The sequence below is a fragment of the Macrobrachium rosenbergii genome, chromosome 13, assembly GCF_040412425.1.
Source record: "Macrobrachium rosenbergii isolate ZJJX-2024 chromosome 13, ASM4041242v1, whole genome shotgun sequence".
NCBI classification, from domain to species: Eukaryota; Metazoa; Arthropoda; class Malacostraca; order Decapoda; family Palaemonidae; genus Macrobrachium; species Macrobrachium rosenbergii.
Window position 1 is genome coordinate 55,917,449 of NC_089753.1, and position 16,139 is coordinate 55,933,587.

At 39.7% G+C, this 16,139-nt stretch overlaps 1 protein-coding gene across 2 annotated transcripts in view; it reads left to right on the forward strand.

The window, feature by feature from the left end:
• LOC136845343 (uncharacterized) overlaps positions 1–16,139 on the forward strand; it is a 133,647-nt gene that overhangs the window by 85,128 nt on the left and 32,380 nt on the right. For both annotated transcript variants that reach the window (XM_067115584.1, XM_067115585.1), the window contains exons 4-5: positions 11,362–11,463; positions 11,598–11,724. In XM_067115584.1, the coding sequence (XP_066971685.1) occupies positions 11,362–11,463; positions 11,598–11,724 (229 nt within the window). The remainder of the gene's footprint in view (positions 1–11,361; positions 11,464–11,597; positions 11,725–16,139) is intronic.

The window sequence follows — 16,139 nt, forward strand, 5'->3', positions numbered from 1 at the left end:
CTTTGGTTTTTTAAGGGAGCAAGACAAGTGTTTTTTGTCCTTCCCTCCCTCTGATGTTTAGACAGAATTAGTCCCCCTGGTTGAAGTTCTTGTCAAGATTTTGAAGCAAGGGTCTTTCTTGACTGACATCAGGAGCGGTGGGTAAAAAGATGAGAGTCTCTCGAGTGTTGCCAAGAGACATCTCTTCACAGCTACTTTAAGATGGCACATCTCTGTTTGTTTTTCCCTTTGGTATTGTGATATCTTCCCTCCTGAGCGTTCTTTTATGGAAAACTTTTCTTGGGCTCCAGGCAGAAGGAACTGCCATGAACCCTCTCTCTAGTGGCGCTCATTCCCGAGCGCCTGATCACCTTCAGAGCTCCTGACTCCAGCTTTTTGGCACCTGGCGCCGAATCCATAGCGCCCGGCACTGTTCCAGAGCACTCGGCTCTTTCTAGCCATACTAGATTTCCACCGCAGAATGCCTAGTTCCTTTTCACTGGTTTTGTTCAAGACTGTTGTTACCCAAGGCCAGACTTATGTGTATATTTTGGACTTTCCAGGTTCTTATAAGCATGTCAGATACTAGTTTTTAACCAAGTACAGTTCCACATATGTTTTCAGTCTGTACGAGGTGTCATTGAGTCCATGCAAGGCATTATCGCACTAAGAAGTCGATCCTGTCCTGATGGCCATGTGTCCATGGCTGTCAAGTATTGACAGGGTCGGCAACTAGTCCATTTAGTTGTCTGCAAGTCTTCACGAGGTTCTACAAGTTTGTTCACTTGTAGAGACCAACCAAACAGTCTTGTCTTCCATTCTCCATGGCAATTGGGTGGAGTTCTTGGGTATGTAGGATACTTCATTCCATGTCCACATACAAGCTCCAAAAGATATCTCAGACCCGTCCTACGAGACAGGGTCTTTCAGTGTGAGAATTTAGGCTTCGACACCTACAGCATAAGATTTCTGTCGAGTCCTCGCTCTGCTTACTTTTGTCTTTCTGTCTGACCATGAACTTCAGCCTGTCCCACAAGACCAATAGGGCAACGAATCATAACCGGACTCTGCTGTTTTTTCCTAAAGACCTGGTTTTCATGGGACTTTTGGTGGTATCTGTCCGTATTTAGACTTCCGGAAGTCCCTCATCATGAGACTAGTCTTAGATTGCTTCTCACTCCTTGATCTAGTAGAGGGAGCCTGCTCAGGGAACTGGGAAATTTCCGGGACGTGTCACGGGGGAACGAACCTTCACATGTATGCCAGAGAGCTGAGAGCCATTCACTTAAGACTTCTGTTCTTCTTGACCCTTGGTCACTCCTAGACTGTGGTATTTCTTCAGACAAGATCACAGTCCTTACTTTTTTACATTAGCTCTTGCCGCCAGGCAACAAGAGTTTTTTTCTGCGGACAGATAAATCAAGTTTTTTCTAGTCAACTGGAATTTCTGGCTGTTGAACTGAGCCGTCAGAAAATCACTCTTACTCTCGAACTGGTAGGTTATGTGGCTCTGTGGGGCAGGCCAATCTTAACTGTCTGCCTCCTTAAAGGAATCTTCTAGTCTGGGCAACAGACACCTTACTGCAAGATCATTCCAACCTGGACCTCTAAGCTCTTCCACCATTCAACATGGTCAAGGAAGGGCTGAACTTTCTCAGGCTTGTCAGAACGTTACAACATTCCTCGTAGCCCTGTTCTGAACCATAATTTATTGTTCCCAAGTTGCTACAGTTGATTGGTGAACTCTCCAAGAATCCTTCCACCATTCTTTTCTTCTCGAACAACCTCACTTCAGAGACACCAGATGGTGGTACACTCTTACACGGACAGGCTTTGGGCTGTCCGGGTGCTTGTCAGGAAGGAGGGGCTTTTTTCAGAGGTGCTACAAGAGACATTTGACAGATGCAGACGTCACCTTCTAGCTCAGTCTACCAATCATGAGGGAACGATTTTCTGAATTGGGTGTCTCAGACTCTAAGTTTCTTCTTCGGAGACAGTTATGATTCAATGACAGCATTGCTTTTTTTTTTTGAAAATGATATAGAATCTCTAATGTTCCTCTTTTTCGGGGTATTGAGCTATCTCTGACTCGGTAACGAAGTTTGTTCGTTTACCCTGGGGTTTTTAACTGATAACGAGGACCCTCTCATGACCTGGAACCGTTCTCTCCCTCTCAAGAACTTATTGGAAGAGAAGACTGTCTTGACAGCTGGGGACAGTGCTCTGGGGTCTCAGGGGCAATCTCTAGCCTGAGCCTTTCCCTCGTCTGGCTGCCAGCTTGCTTGGCGCCAGCTCTGCCCCAAGCTCCTAGGAGTGCCCACTAGCTCCCGACCGATTAGTTATCTGACATCCAACTGAACTGGCGCCACTCTCCCCACATCCTTGGCTCTGGGGAAGAGTAGGAAGCTCTCTTTTCTGTTGGAGTTTTCAGGTATTACCTGAGCAGGATTGGAAGCACAGGGAGCCCATTCATAACCTATAGTGTTCTGACAAGGACCCTTTTTTCGCCCTCTAAGAACGCATTGATCTTCTTCATGTATGGACTTGGTTTATGAGACCATTCTTAGTTTCAGGAGAGCATTGGGCCTACTTTTAAGTGAAAGCTAAAGACATCACAACAACTTCAAACTCATTCGCCTTCATGCATATATGTCACCCTACTGGAAGTGTAATCAATATTTGCTTCTCACCTTTTCAGAAAAGTTTAAACAGTGTTAAAATTTTTTTGTAGTACCGTGTGATTATTAGTAACTGGCGTGGCATCACAGAAGGAAGCATAGGTTTTTATCCTACTATCTCTTTACCTTGTAGTAAGGTGCTGAGTTTTGTGAGAGTTGGGGGCCACAATGTACCTGGAGCACCCACCACTCTCAGTGGATGGGTCGTGGGCTTTATTTCACTGCAGGTGACAGTGTTATCTGGTTGTTATTTCACTGCAGGTGACAGTGTTATCTGGTTGTTTTATTGTGGTACTGCGCCCAGGGCAAGTGCACTTTTTGAAGTTTTGCTAGCCTTTGGTTAACTCCTTCGCTGCAAAACTTCCAATTATGCTTTGCTAGCTATTGGAATTTTCCTTCACTGCAGAGCTCCCACTTAAGTAGCAGACGCTCCTGGCTCTACAGCCACGTTGCTACAGGTTAAGTTGAGCACCAACCAGATGCAGTTTGCTACTGCAGGCTCTCTTAACTAATAAGGAACGACAAGCATTGTTTTCAATGCTAGCAACTTTTTCTGTTTCAAATTCATTACATGTCTTAATGTTTCGGAGTAGAGTATGTCCATGTATCCCGCCTCCTGTCAATATGGGAATCAGCTATGTAATTACTTGGTAAGTTACTTATATAAAAATGAAAATTTTATAATAAAATAAAGTTTTATATATACTTACCAAATAATTACATGATCGGAGCCCTCCCGCTTGCCCTCCAATGGACATATGGCATAAACAGAATGAGCTTGTCTGCTAAGTCATTCCTTGTATTCCCATCAGTGGGTGGGACCAGTCATCTGCGTTGAACTTTGAAGCATTACCTGCAAATTTTTTCATTTAAGCTGCCGTGCAAGGGGAAACAATAGCAATGTGATTGCTTGGTAAGTACAGTATATATAAAACTTTATTTTATTATAAAATAAAGTTTTATGTATACTTACCAAGTAATCACATAGCTATAGTTTCTCTTTCATGGCAGCTTAAATTACAAAATTCGAGGGTAACGCTTGAAAGTTCAGTGCAGACGACTGGTCCCCCCACTAATGGGAATACCAGGAACGACTTGGCCAACAACCTCATTCTGTTTATGCCTTACATCCATTGGAGGGGAGGCGGTAGAACTTCGATCATGTAATTACTTGGTAAGTACAGTATATATAAAACTTTAATTTATCATAAAAATGTCATTTTTATATAAGTAACTTACCAAGTAATTACATATTTGATTCCCACATTGACAGAAGGTGGGATACATGGACCTACTCTATCCCAGACCAACTGATTGATGGGTTTGGTACTTTGATGAAACAATTTCTCACACACTTCCCTAATTTTTGATAAAAAAAAGTCCATGTCCAAACACAGATTTTAAAGGCACTTTACTCTTGAATTTTAGGACAACCAAACATATCCAGTCAAGATTTACCAATTCATTCAGATAAGCACTCTTGGGGTATTTATTCCTCCTATCACCAACCCTTCCTCATTCTTTAACCTCACTTCCTCACCTGTCTTTTCATTCATTCCCCACACATCTCTCTCTCTCTCTCTCTCTCTCTCTCTCTCTCTCTCTCTCTCTCTCTCTCTCTCTCTCTCTCTCTTTGCTCTCTTCTCTCTCTCTAATGGAATCTTTTTTCTCTCTCTCTCTCTCTCTTGCAATTTTTCAACTGAGTAATGTAGGATGAAACGAGCTAACGACCTACATGGTTACACAGATTATGACATTTTTATGATATAATAATGTCATATTCTATGTAATCATGTAGGTTGCTAGCTCATTTCATCCTACATTACTCAGTTGAAAAATTGCAATGCTAATATGTGCCTGAAAACATTCCATTACATAACAAATATTGCAAAGAGAGAGAGAGAGAGATGAGTGAGGAATGAATGAAAAGACAGACTGGGAAGTGAGGTTAAAGAATGAGGAATGGTCGGTGATAGGAGGGATAAATACCCCAAGAGTGCTTATCCGAATGAATTGGTAAAGTGCCTTTAAAATCTGTCATAGTTCCTCATTGGGTGGATCGATATAGTTCTCGGCTAGCACTCTGCTGGGCCCGCGTTTGAGTCTCCGGCAGGCCAGTGAAGAATTAGAGGAATTTATTTCTGGTGATAGAAATTCATTTCTCGCTATAATGTGGTTCGGATTCCACAATAAGCTGTAGGTCCCATTGCTAGGTAACCAGTTGGTTCTTAGCCACATAAGATAAGTCTAATCCTTCGGGCCAGCTGTAGGAGAGCTGTTAATCAGCTCAGTGGTCTGGTTAAACTAAGGTATACGTAACTTATTTGTGTTTGGACATGGAATTTTTTATCAAAAATTAGGGGAGGGTGTGAGAAACTGTTTCAAAGCACCAAACCAATCAATCGATTGGTTTGAAAGATATTGGCAAAAAACGATGGCTTAAACTTCCTGAAATACATAGTAGCTCTATTTGAACATGGTAGCATCTTGCCTAAGGTATAATATAGCAATTGAGTGGATGAATAATTTTAGTACTGAAATTAAATGCTTGTATGGTCATTGATTTGAATCATGTATGTTTTTTTTAGTGGACTTGTAAGGGAAATATGTGAATTGCACTTGTGCTTATTGGTTTATAAGTGTATATAGAATGAACTTGAACTGAAAGTATTATAAATGGATGGCAGCCTATTATACCATCATTTTAATTCATGCAAGAAAGTACATGTAACCAATGTGAATGATGGCCCCAAGGAGGGAATTTTTCATATGGCCTTGTCCAACTGTGTGGAAATTATTGAGGACTTTGGTTTTGGTACTAGTAATTCAGACACTGATCCTGGCAAGGTTTCAGATGATGAAAACAGCAAAAATGATAAAAATTATTATAATTTTGGAACCAAGTATGTCATTGGTAGTGAGGAAGGTGGTGGTGGTCATGGTGATTTGACAGATGAGTCAAGTGGGAGTGGTTCATGGCTCCCACTTTTGGAAGATGATGTTGGACCTCCTCAGGTTCCATTTACTGGTGCAAGTGGACCTAAAACACCTGCTTAATGGGAATGCTAAACCTATGACTTATTTGACTTTTTATGATGTAATTAGCAAAATAATAGTTGAAACAAACAGTTATGCTGAAGAATGGATTGAAGAAAATGAGCATTATCCGAGAAAAATAGAAGTTTATGAATAAAACAAGGTAAGTCATCAGCAAAAAAGGTATTAAGTTTTATAGGTGTAATATTGAATATGAGACTTGAAAATAAACCCCCATTTAGAGTTCATTGGGTCTGTTCAGATTCTTTGGTCAGGGAACCTTTCAACAGAAAGTTTTGAACTGTTAAGAAATTTTTACATTTCACTGATAACAAATCTAAGCACTTACATTCCAGGACTGTTGCTATGGGTAACATACAAAGATAGTAAGAACACCATAATTCTGTCACGAGCGGGTAAAGGAGGTTTTACATCTGTATACAGGAATGATAAATAGACAAGCGTGTACTAGTTTCCATCACTTACTATAATAAAGTGATTGGTGGCATTAATTTGAACAGTAATAAATTGTATGTCTACCTATCTGAAAGGGAGACCATCAAATTGACAATCAAGTGTGCCTTATCACTTTTGGGATCAGCACTTTGGGACAGCTATATCTTGTACCTGAAAAATACCACTTTAAGGGCTGTTTATGGGACAATTCTGCTTCAGGATCGTCCTGGTCAGTGATCTCATGTTAGTCTATGCCTCATCAAAGATTCAAAGAAAGTAACCATCAATACAAGAAATAAATCTACATAGTGGGTTTTACCCTCATTTAATAGCAGGCCTTTCACATAGCTTTTTAAGGGAGAAGACATAAACTCAGGAGTATGCTTGGGGGTTAAAAAGGAGATAGTGGAGCTCCCCCTACTAATTGAGTTTGCACATGGCTACTTTTTTCCAAATTGTGAGAAGGAATGATGCCCAGAATGCACATCCATTTGTTAGAAAAAATTTCATAACCTCCAACATATCTGCAACTTTCTACATATCCAATGCATATCTTCCCAAAATTCATTTTTCAATATAATAGCAATTATCTTAGCCTTTATTTTTGAAATGAACCTACCTCTCCAGCATACTGTATAGCTTTTACTTCCGTGCCAGAGGTAGTTCGATAGATTGAATAAAAAAAATGAGGACTCTCGGTCAGTCTGTTTTTGTCACCGGTTTCGGAAGAAGATTGGTAAAGAGTTATCTGGCCTCAGTTTTCTGTTGATAACTTTGTTTGTAGATTTACTTGAATTTTCTTTTGGGTATGGATGGTAATGATAGAGTAAGAACCTGTAAAGTGAGAGGTTGCTGTAATAGACTTTTTTCTAGCTCCACTGACCCTCATGACATGTGTGAAATGTCTAGGAAAAGAGTGTAATGTGAATGACCATTGTCAAATATGTGAATCATGGTCATATGAATTTATGGTGAAATTAGTGAAACGAAGAAAGGCTGATTGTTTGAAAAGGCAGCAGAAGAAGCAAGAGGTTAAGTCTGTTAAGGTTAGTGCTTGGGGAGTGCATGATTTGTTTCCATCCCATTCTAGTAACTTTGTTAGGACCTGTCTTCTCTTTGTTCTATTACTCCTACTAGAGCTTCCCAGTCAATTCAGGATGTAAGATTTGATAGAATTCAGTCAGATATTAAGGGTTTAAAGGGCTCGATAAATCAGCTGAATTTTTGCGGAATATTTTATCAGTGTTGCCCTCCTTGGGGTCTTGGTTGGATCAGGTAATTCACCCATGTTAGAGGAAGGGTCAGTGTCCCGCTCCTGAATGGCCATGTCCTTGGAACGTCCTGTGTTGCTCCTTCGCCACCTGGAGCAACAGGGAATTGGGACATGTCAGGGAGCAGAGCAGATTTGTGCCCATTGTCCCCTTCCTCTCTTCGGCCTGACTTCAGTGCAGGCACCAGAATTCGTTCTCCGAAGGATAGCTCAGATAGAGTAAAAAGAAGCCACCCTTCATCTTAACTGTGTTTAAACTTGATGGCATCAGGACATCTTGTTAGTAATGATTCTTTTTGTATTTCTAATATTGTCAGTAGAATGAATGACAGTAAGGATCATTCGCAGTCTAGGACTTGTGTTAAGGATCTTTTAGTTTTTAGAGATGTGTCTAGAGGCCTCTGCAGTTTTTTCTGTGATAGCACTGGGATCAGAAAGTGCTTCCCGATTCTCATATGGTTGTAGTTTCCAGGGATCTGGAAGAAGCTTTCCAGTGGTGGAAAGACAAACCTCATCTTCGGCAAGGAGTATCACTGGAGCTCAAAAACTCAGACCTGTCGTTGTATAGAGCCACGTCAGACAGAGGCTGGGGAGTGATTGCAGGCAAAAAACAGCTGTTGGGTCTGTGGACCAAGAGGAGCAGCAGCTGCTTATCAGTCTATTGGAACTATTGGCAATTTGGAAAGGACTGGAGGAGTTGGAGGACCTGGTATGCAATCATATGGTGGCGGTCTTTTTGGACAACACCACGTCACTGGTGTACCTGAAGCACCAAGTGGGGGACAAGTCCAAGTCTCTCTTTCAGTTCAGTTGACAATGCAGATCCTCTTATGGTCATAGAGCAAGAACATCACCATACTGCCTCAGTTTGTTCCTGGGAGAATGAACGTTGTAACAGATGTTCTCAGTTGCAAGGATCAAGTAATAGTGACGGAGTGGGCATTGCATCCGGAGGTGTGCAACAGGTTGTGGAAGCTGTGGGGGTCCCCCTTCATAGACCGGTTTGCAACCAGCCAGAATCATTGTCTACCGGCGTTTTGTTCACCCATTCAAGATCCTCTGCCATGGGTTGTAGATGCCATATTATTAGACTGGTCAGGTCTAGACTGTTATACTTTTTCCCCCTTTGCTATGATCCAAAATGTCATCAGCAAGTTAGGCAATTCTGTCAGTTGTTGCATGACCTTTACTACCCCTTGGTGGCCAAGGAAGGTGTGGTTTCCAGACTTGCCTCAGTAGTTAATAAATCTGCCCAGACTTCTCCCTGTCAGGAAGAATCTCCCACAGAAACCAAGGGAGGAAAGGTACCATCACATCCTCCACATGCTGCAGCTGACCATATGGAGACTGTCCACTGTCTCCTGTGAGCTCGGGGCTTCTTGAGAGCTTGTAGGAAGGCCATTATCAGTGCCAGTTGAGATTTCACAAATTGGACCTACCAACATCAGTGGTCTGTGTTTAGGTCCTGTTGTCAAGGAAAGGGGTTTTCCAGCTCCCATACCTCTATAAACAACATCATTAATTTCTGTTATTTCTCAGGTATGAGAAAAAGTTTGCGGTAGCAGCCTTTAAAGACTATAGGGCCATGTTGGCTTCTGTCCTTAGACATGAAGGCCTGCATCTGTCTGAGGACAGAGATACCAAAGATGTCATTAGAGGTTTTCAACAGGAGGTTCCCAGGTGTCTGGTAGCCTCTTTATCTCGGAATCTAGATGTCATTCTAAGGTTTCTTTTGTTACCACCTTTGAACCTTTGGAACAGGCCTCATTGAAAGAACTTTCAGTGATATCACTATTCCTGGTGGCCTTGGCTACAGCTAAGAGGGTATGTGAAATACAAGCATTGTCTTTTAGGGTAGGTTTTGCTAAGGACAAGACAGTTCTTTCCTTTCTGCCTTTGTTTTGGGCGAAGAATGATTTTAGGGCCAAGCCCTTACCTAGGACAGTGTCCCTACCTAGTTTGGAATCTTTGGTACCCAATAAGATAGATTCCCTTTTGTGTCCTGTGAGGGCTTTAAGGATTTATCTGTATCACACCAAAGACACCAGAGCTAATGTAAAGAATCTCTTTTGTAGTGTCTGGAAGACAGACCTTCCAATGAGTAAAAGTACAGTGTCTTTTTTCATTAGGTCCTTGATGAAGGACTCTCATGCAAAATTGAATTCTGATGTATTATCTACCTTGAAGGTAAAGCCACATGACCATTCAGCGAGCAGCTACATCTTTGAATTTTTGGAAAAATTTATCATTAGAGAAATATTGAGGCTGCCCAATGGTGTTGTATTTCCGTTTTTGCAATGAATTATCTTTGCGATGTAAAAATTCAATACAATTTTTGCAGAGCATTAGCTCTTCTCGTTTGTGCAGGGGATATTATGTCCTGAATCAATCAGTAGCTTTTTTGTCTGCAGTTTTTAGCTCCATTTGTGTTTATTAGGGAGCTTGGAGGTACTCATGGTTGAGTATAGGAAGCGTACCTTCATGCCTGTAGGTATGTACTAGCTGCATATCCATCGTTGGCTCTGCTGGGTTTGGCATAGTAACCCTACCCTCCCCTTCTGCTGAAGGGGACATCCTCCAAAGAGACCTCAAATATCTTCTTAATGAGGTTCTTGTACCTGAGTGACAAAACTGACAATACTTTCAAAGTGACAGTAATAGCTGATGGATTGGTTTCACAAGGTAAGCAAACACTTATTTGTACAACATACAGCATGTCACCGACTTACAGTGGATTCGATTTTATGGTGCTTTTCAGCGCTGTTAACGGCATTTTACCAGGTCGTAACTTGATGCAACATCAAGTTAAGGTGCCGTAAGTGCCGTTGACAGCGCCAACAGCAAGAATAGGCATTAAGTTAACGGCACTTGCGATGCTGTAACTTGATGCAACATCAAGTTACCTCACCAAACATCAAGCTATGCCATCATAAGTACCATTATGGGAGCTGATAATGCCAACTTACTGCGGAAATCAGCTTACAGTGCAGTGCTGGAATGGATCCCCCACTGTAAATCGAGGACCTACTGTTATTTGTATTGTATTGAGTAGCCTTTAAAGGGCCTGCTGATCTCCACTTTGCCAACCTCCTTGTTAAGTGCCCACCCCCTTGTTAAGTGTGTGAATCAGCTATATAATAGAGAAGAAAGGTTCATTTAAAAAATATAATTACTTAATTTAAGATTTATTTTTTAAATACCTTTACGTTATATCAGTTGCCCTCCCTACCTCCCCACATTCTAAGTGGACAGAAGTAGACTGACCTGCTACGGGTGTTTGTACCTATTGTTCCCCTGGTGGGGGGTGGGGCAAGTAGATGGATAGAAACAGATATTCATAGAAAATCAAGTGTTCTCATTTCTGTTTCAATCTGTCGAACTACTGCTGGCATTGAAGCAAAAGCTATATATGGAGAGGTAAGTATTTAAAAATAAATCTCAAGTATTTATATTTTCTAATTTTTCTTATTCTCCCTTAATATCAAAGATTACTTCTGACATTGCCATTGTAAAGTATAACTTTATCTTTAAAACATAGATGTGTACATTGTGGATGCAAATTAATATGTTGACAAGGGAGAAGAAAGTGGTTCAGATTTTCATGAATATCCACAATTATAAGTACAGTACATATCATGAGATTGCCCAGAATAATAAGTCTGGAGTTTAGTTGTTAAGATTTTTGGAAATGTGATGGGAACAGATGAGGAACAGTTGGTCTAAGAGGTGTAGAAATTGAAGTAGCTGGATAGAGATTGGGGAGAACATCCAAAAAATCATGGGAAAAGGACAAAGATGAAGACTAAAGTAGACAAAAAGTAGGAACTCATTTCATATCTGAACCAGTAAATTGACAAATCTGATGTAAGATTTTTTGATGATTTTTTGCAGATCCTTGTATATGCTGTACATTTTTTACATTATACCCACTGTCTTTTGCAGGTTGACCAACAGACACCATGGGTTGGTGCAGGAATTGGCCTTATTCTTGGTGTGTTGATTGTTGTTGGGGATGCAGTCCTTGCCAAGCAATCTATTCTTAGTGTAAGTTAACTGATTTTTAAAGGTTTTAAAACATTGGTATGTTATTGTTTGCACATAATTTGATTATCAGTGGATTTTGTATTATGAATTATTTCTAATCATAATGATACTTATGAACACTGCTTACTTTACAGCATCCAGTTCTTCAGTCAATCATCACAGTTATCTTCTCACTGTTTGGCCTAGGTTTAGGCTACTGTTATAGATTGTACATACAGAATCAGCGATCATCGTTATTAGAGCCACCTATTGATTTAGCAGGTATTTTTCTCAATATTTTTCGAAACTGATTTTTTCTGGGTTATTTGTGGTATGTTGATATCCATCAAAGATCAGCCTGGAGACCTGTATTGTTTATCAGAATAGTGAAGGAAGCTGCTGAGGAGTGTAGAAAGCGATGCCACAGGAAGCTGCTTTATGCAGCTGTCTGGTAAAGTAGAAAGAGGAAGAGACGACTGTATTTCCATCTGCAGTAGAAATGTGGAATGTACAAAGAAAATTGAGGATATTCTGAAGAGGTGTGACTCAGTTGCATCATGTTGATCGTAGTGTAATTAAGGTCACTGAGAGATATGTCAGAGGATGGGAAATAAACTGATGTGGTAAGAGACTAAAATGCTGTGGGCATACAATGAAAAGAGAAGAGGAGCAGAGATATCAGGAAAGCTCTCTCCTATTGGCAGCTCTGCTTATGCTTTTTGGGCAGTTAAAATCCCTCATTCCATTTATTTTTAAATTCTGAGGACCCCGTATATCTGTAGTTTCATACCTAGTATCACAGTTATTTTTCTTACTATATTTTTCATTGCTTCCTTATGGTTATCCTGAGTGTGGTTTTACTGATATTGATTTTTGTTTCTCCCATCTTCGTACATAAACTGACAGATGATGAAGAATTTTGTGGTAATCTTTCAGGAACGCATAATTCAAGTTCTACTGATATGCATGCCACAGTCTTCACTGTAAATCATGCTTTTTGACATACTGTACTGTACTGTCTACCATGACATGTTCAATGAGTTATTCAATTGCCCTTGCTTTCATATGAAGCCAAAGTGATCAGTGCAAATGTTAGTATTTTCTCACAGCCTTTCATCCACCACACTCTACACATCCATTATGTGTTGGAACAGTCATATTCCTGCATACTTTTCATGCTAATGCACAGTTTTTTTATATATGTATTGTGATACGTTTTTCTCACTCATTTAAGGGGACCGCCGACACCATAAGGCCCCATTATAAAGTAAATTTCTACCTTATGATTGAAGGGATTTGCATCAAATTTTTACCACTTATTCTACAACTATTAATGAAAATTCTCCCATGGGGAAATTTAGAAATTTGAACTCTTAAGTTCATTTGTTTCGCAGTTGAAAAAAATATTGTCACTTTTCAAAATTAATATGTAAAATTAAAAGTTGCACAGAAAAGCGATTTTCCCAAAGACAAAATAAAGATATATACAGTAGTTATACTACACTATGTAAAAGTTTTATTGAATTTGGTTCTGTCTTCTTGGAGAAATAAGCATTTAGTTTTGAAAAAAGTAAGTTTTGAGAAAACAGCAAAAGAAAAAAATATTTGGACTTTCAAAAATCCTGAGAGAATCTGGACATCTTGAGCAAGTTATCCCTATATCATTATAACCCATTTTCTCTGAAACGTCCCGTAGAGAGAATGAGCTAGTTTAGTGGGTGACAGTTATTTTTGAATAAATTTTTTTCACAGTTGATTTACATGCTTTTTTTTTTTTTTTACAATCTGTCATTCACAGTGCTGTACAAGCGATGAACAAAATTGTCCATGGACCAATCTAAACATTTTTTTAGCAGTAACGTTTCAAGATATGTTTATTTACATATAAAACAGTCCAAAACAGTGAATAACTCAAACTTGATCCTATCCAGGATATCATTCTTAGACTCTTTAACATTTTTTACAATTTTTTGTTCATAGTGCCATACAAGCAATGAATTAAATTGTCCATGAACCAATCTAAACATTTTTTTTAGCAATAACGTTTCTAGATATGTTTATTTATGTATAAAACAGTGCAAAACATTGTATAACTTACTTGATCCTATTCTGAATTATTCATACAGATGTTTTTTACAAGTCTTTTTTTACAATTTGTGGTTCACAGTGTCATACAAGTGATCAACAAAATTGTCAATAAATGAGTCTAAGAATTTTCTTTTAGCATTATCACTTAAGACACAAAACAGTTGAAAACTGATAACTAAAATTTGATAATTCCTCGAAACTCAACAGTTGGCGTGTCCCTTAATACTGTCTTCTTGTTCCATGTCAGGATTTTTATCCTGATATCAGTAGTAGTATTTTAAAGATTTGGCATGATGTTGGCATTCAGAAGAACCAAATAAAATGAGAGATCACATTCCTTGTAGGTAGGAGAGAGCTATTTGCAGATTAAGGATAGGACACGTGCACTTGACACCCAGTTTTTTTTAGTAACTATTGATGCCCAGCCATTTTGTGAAGATTGCTTGGTTCCCCAAGCTATAAACCTTTTGCTGCAAATGTTCTATAGTGAAAATCAAGTTGAGGATTCCAAGGATGCCTGCTCCCTGATTCTAGGAAGGGAGGTGATGTTCAATACTAATGGTGTTTTTTAATTCATTTTAGAAGCAGGTTGTACATAAAATCGAAGTAATTTATATAGTATTTATTTTGACATTTATTCATACAATATAGTGGTCCTGTGTAATGCTCAACTTCTGCAAAGTTGTGACAATGCTAATTGTTATATGACTGTTTCCTGTTTTTGAGTATACTGTACTATAGTTTTTAACTCATAAGTATTTTTTCTTTTTTAATATTTATATAATTTTGACTGATTAGGTGATGTTCATTATCAGTGACCTTTGTTATTTTGATGCTAGAAAAATTACTGTAAGTCAGTTATCAAAGTTTTCATGCATTCTTGTCAGCTCATCTTTGACTGGTTCCACAGCTTCTTGTAGCTAATCATTTGCTATTCCAATGGTTCAGTAACTTTTCCACGTTTAAACTATCTTACACTATCACAGGGCTATCCAAACTTCTTGAGAAATTACATTATTGATCTTTTTGTAATGTATCTAAAGTTCATTATTTGGTATGAATCTTACCTACTGTTACAGGTACAATTGGCATTTAAAAAAATCAAAATACAATTGGCTAACCCTCTAGGACTGTCTTGTAATTACCTGTTCCCACCAGATGGTGCTGGAATGTTTACGTTCAGGTCAGATTTCTTCATGCTGTGCTCATATACAAATGTGAATTGGCATTAGTAATATTTGATGATTTCTGACTAACTTTATCCTGTATGGTATTGTGCTTGTTTTCTGTTTTTACATTATGTCATCTACAACAAGCAGAGATGAAAGCATTAGGCTGTATAGGGAGAGTTTTTGGAAACCTAATGTTCAGTTATGCAAGATGACCTCATAGCCTATGTTAGCCTAACTGTTGAGGCATGAGATTGCTTTTGTTGATGTGTAGAGTATGAGTGTTTTGATGAGAGGAAGAAAATTTTTTGGAGTAATGGAAGGTACTAGAGGCCGATAGTTTATGTAGACAATTAGTTAGGGCATACCAGAAGCCTATGCAGTCTTTTTCTTTTGTCTTGTGGTGTTGCTCCTCCTCCTCCATAGCCTACCTGATAGCCTAGGTTAATTCCTCTCTTTCTCTCTCCTTCACACTGAGGGACCTGGGCAACCCGAACGAATTGTAAGGTCTGTAAGGTCTGTAAGGTTCTGCTCTGCCTTCTTATGCTCCCTATGTGGTTCAGGAGAGAAATAATAAGTAATTGATGTATTTTCTTTATTAATTAGATTTTTTACCAAATATAATTAGGGCCAAGATCATCCCTCCCCGTGTTTGATATTTTTCGGTTCCCCATGAGAGAGAAGGTGTCGGGGCCTTGGCATCTGTCTGTAGCCCACCCTCTGGACTGTCCTGCGACAGTTGGTTTTCTCCTGTGACAGGGAACCAAGGCGTGTCTCGGACCAAGGTCCATGCACTTTGACACACCTCCCTCAACCATTTTCCAGTTCGGGTTTGGCGCCAAATTACCAAGCAACTCCAGAAGAGTTTAGTGGTTTGGCACTCGAGTTCACTGGCTCCAGTGTTGCCAACTGTGTCAACCTGAAATCCACTAAACATAGCAGTTTTTTCCACTAAGTTAGCAGCACTGGCTGGCTCATGTAATATCCCTTTTGGAGAGAATGATTGTGATGTATGTGAACTGGTGGAGTTAGGGATTCAGACATTATGTTTGCCTCAGTAGTTCTGAACTGCACATCTGTTGTTCTGTTATCTTTTGCCCCCCCTGGTATCATCCCCAACCGGACGGTAATCCCCCCCTTGCTCAGTTTTCCCCTGTATCATCTCGTATAGGTCACCTTGTGACAATTATTCCTTTTAGTGAAAGTGGCTCTTTCTCTTCTCCTGCCTGGTTAACTAGAGTGAGTTAGCCTGGTGATAGCACAACTCTCTCTTCTCAGTAAACGCCTCGTAAGTGTTGTGCAGACTACCAGTGTTGTCATGGTTGCGTGATGACGTCATGCAAGAAACCTCTACCTTTCCCTTCTGTGCAGACAATGCTACTGTTGCCAAGGTCATGTGGTGACATCATGCAAGAGGCCTTCAGCTTCCCCATCCATGCA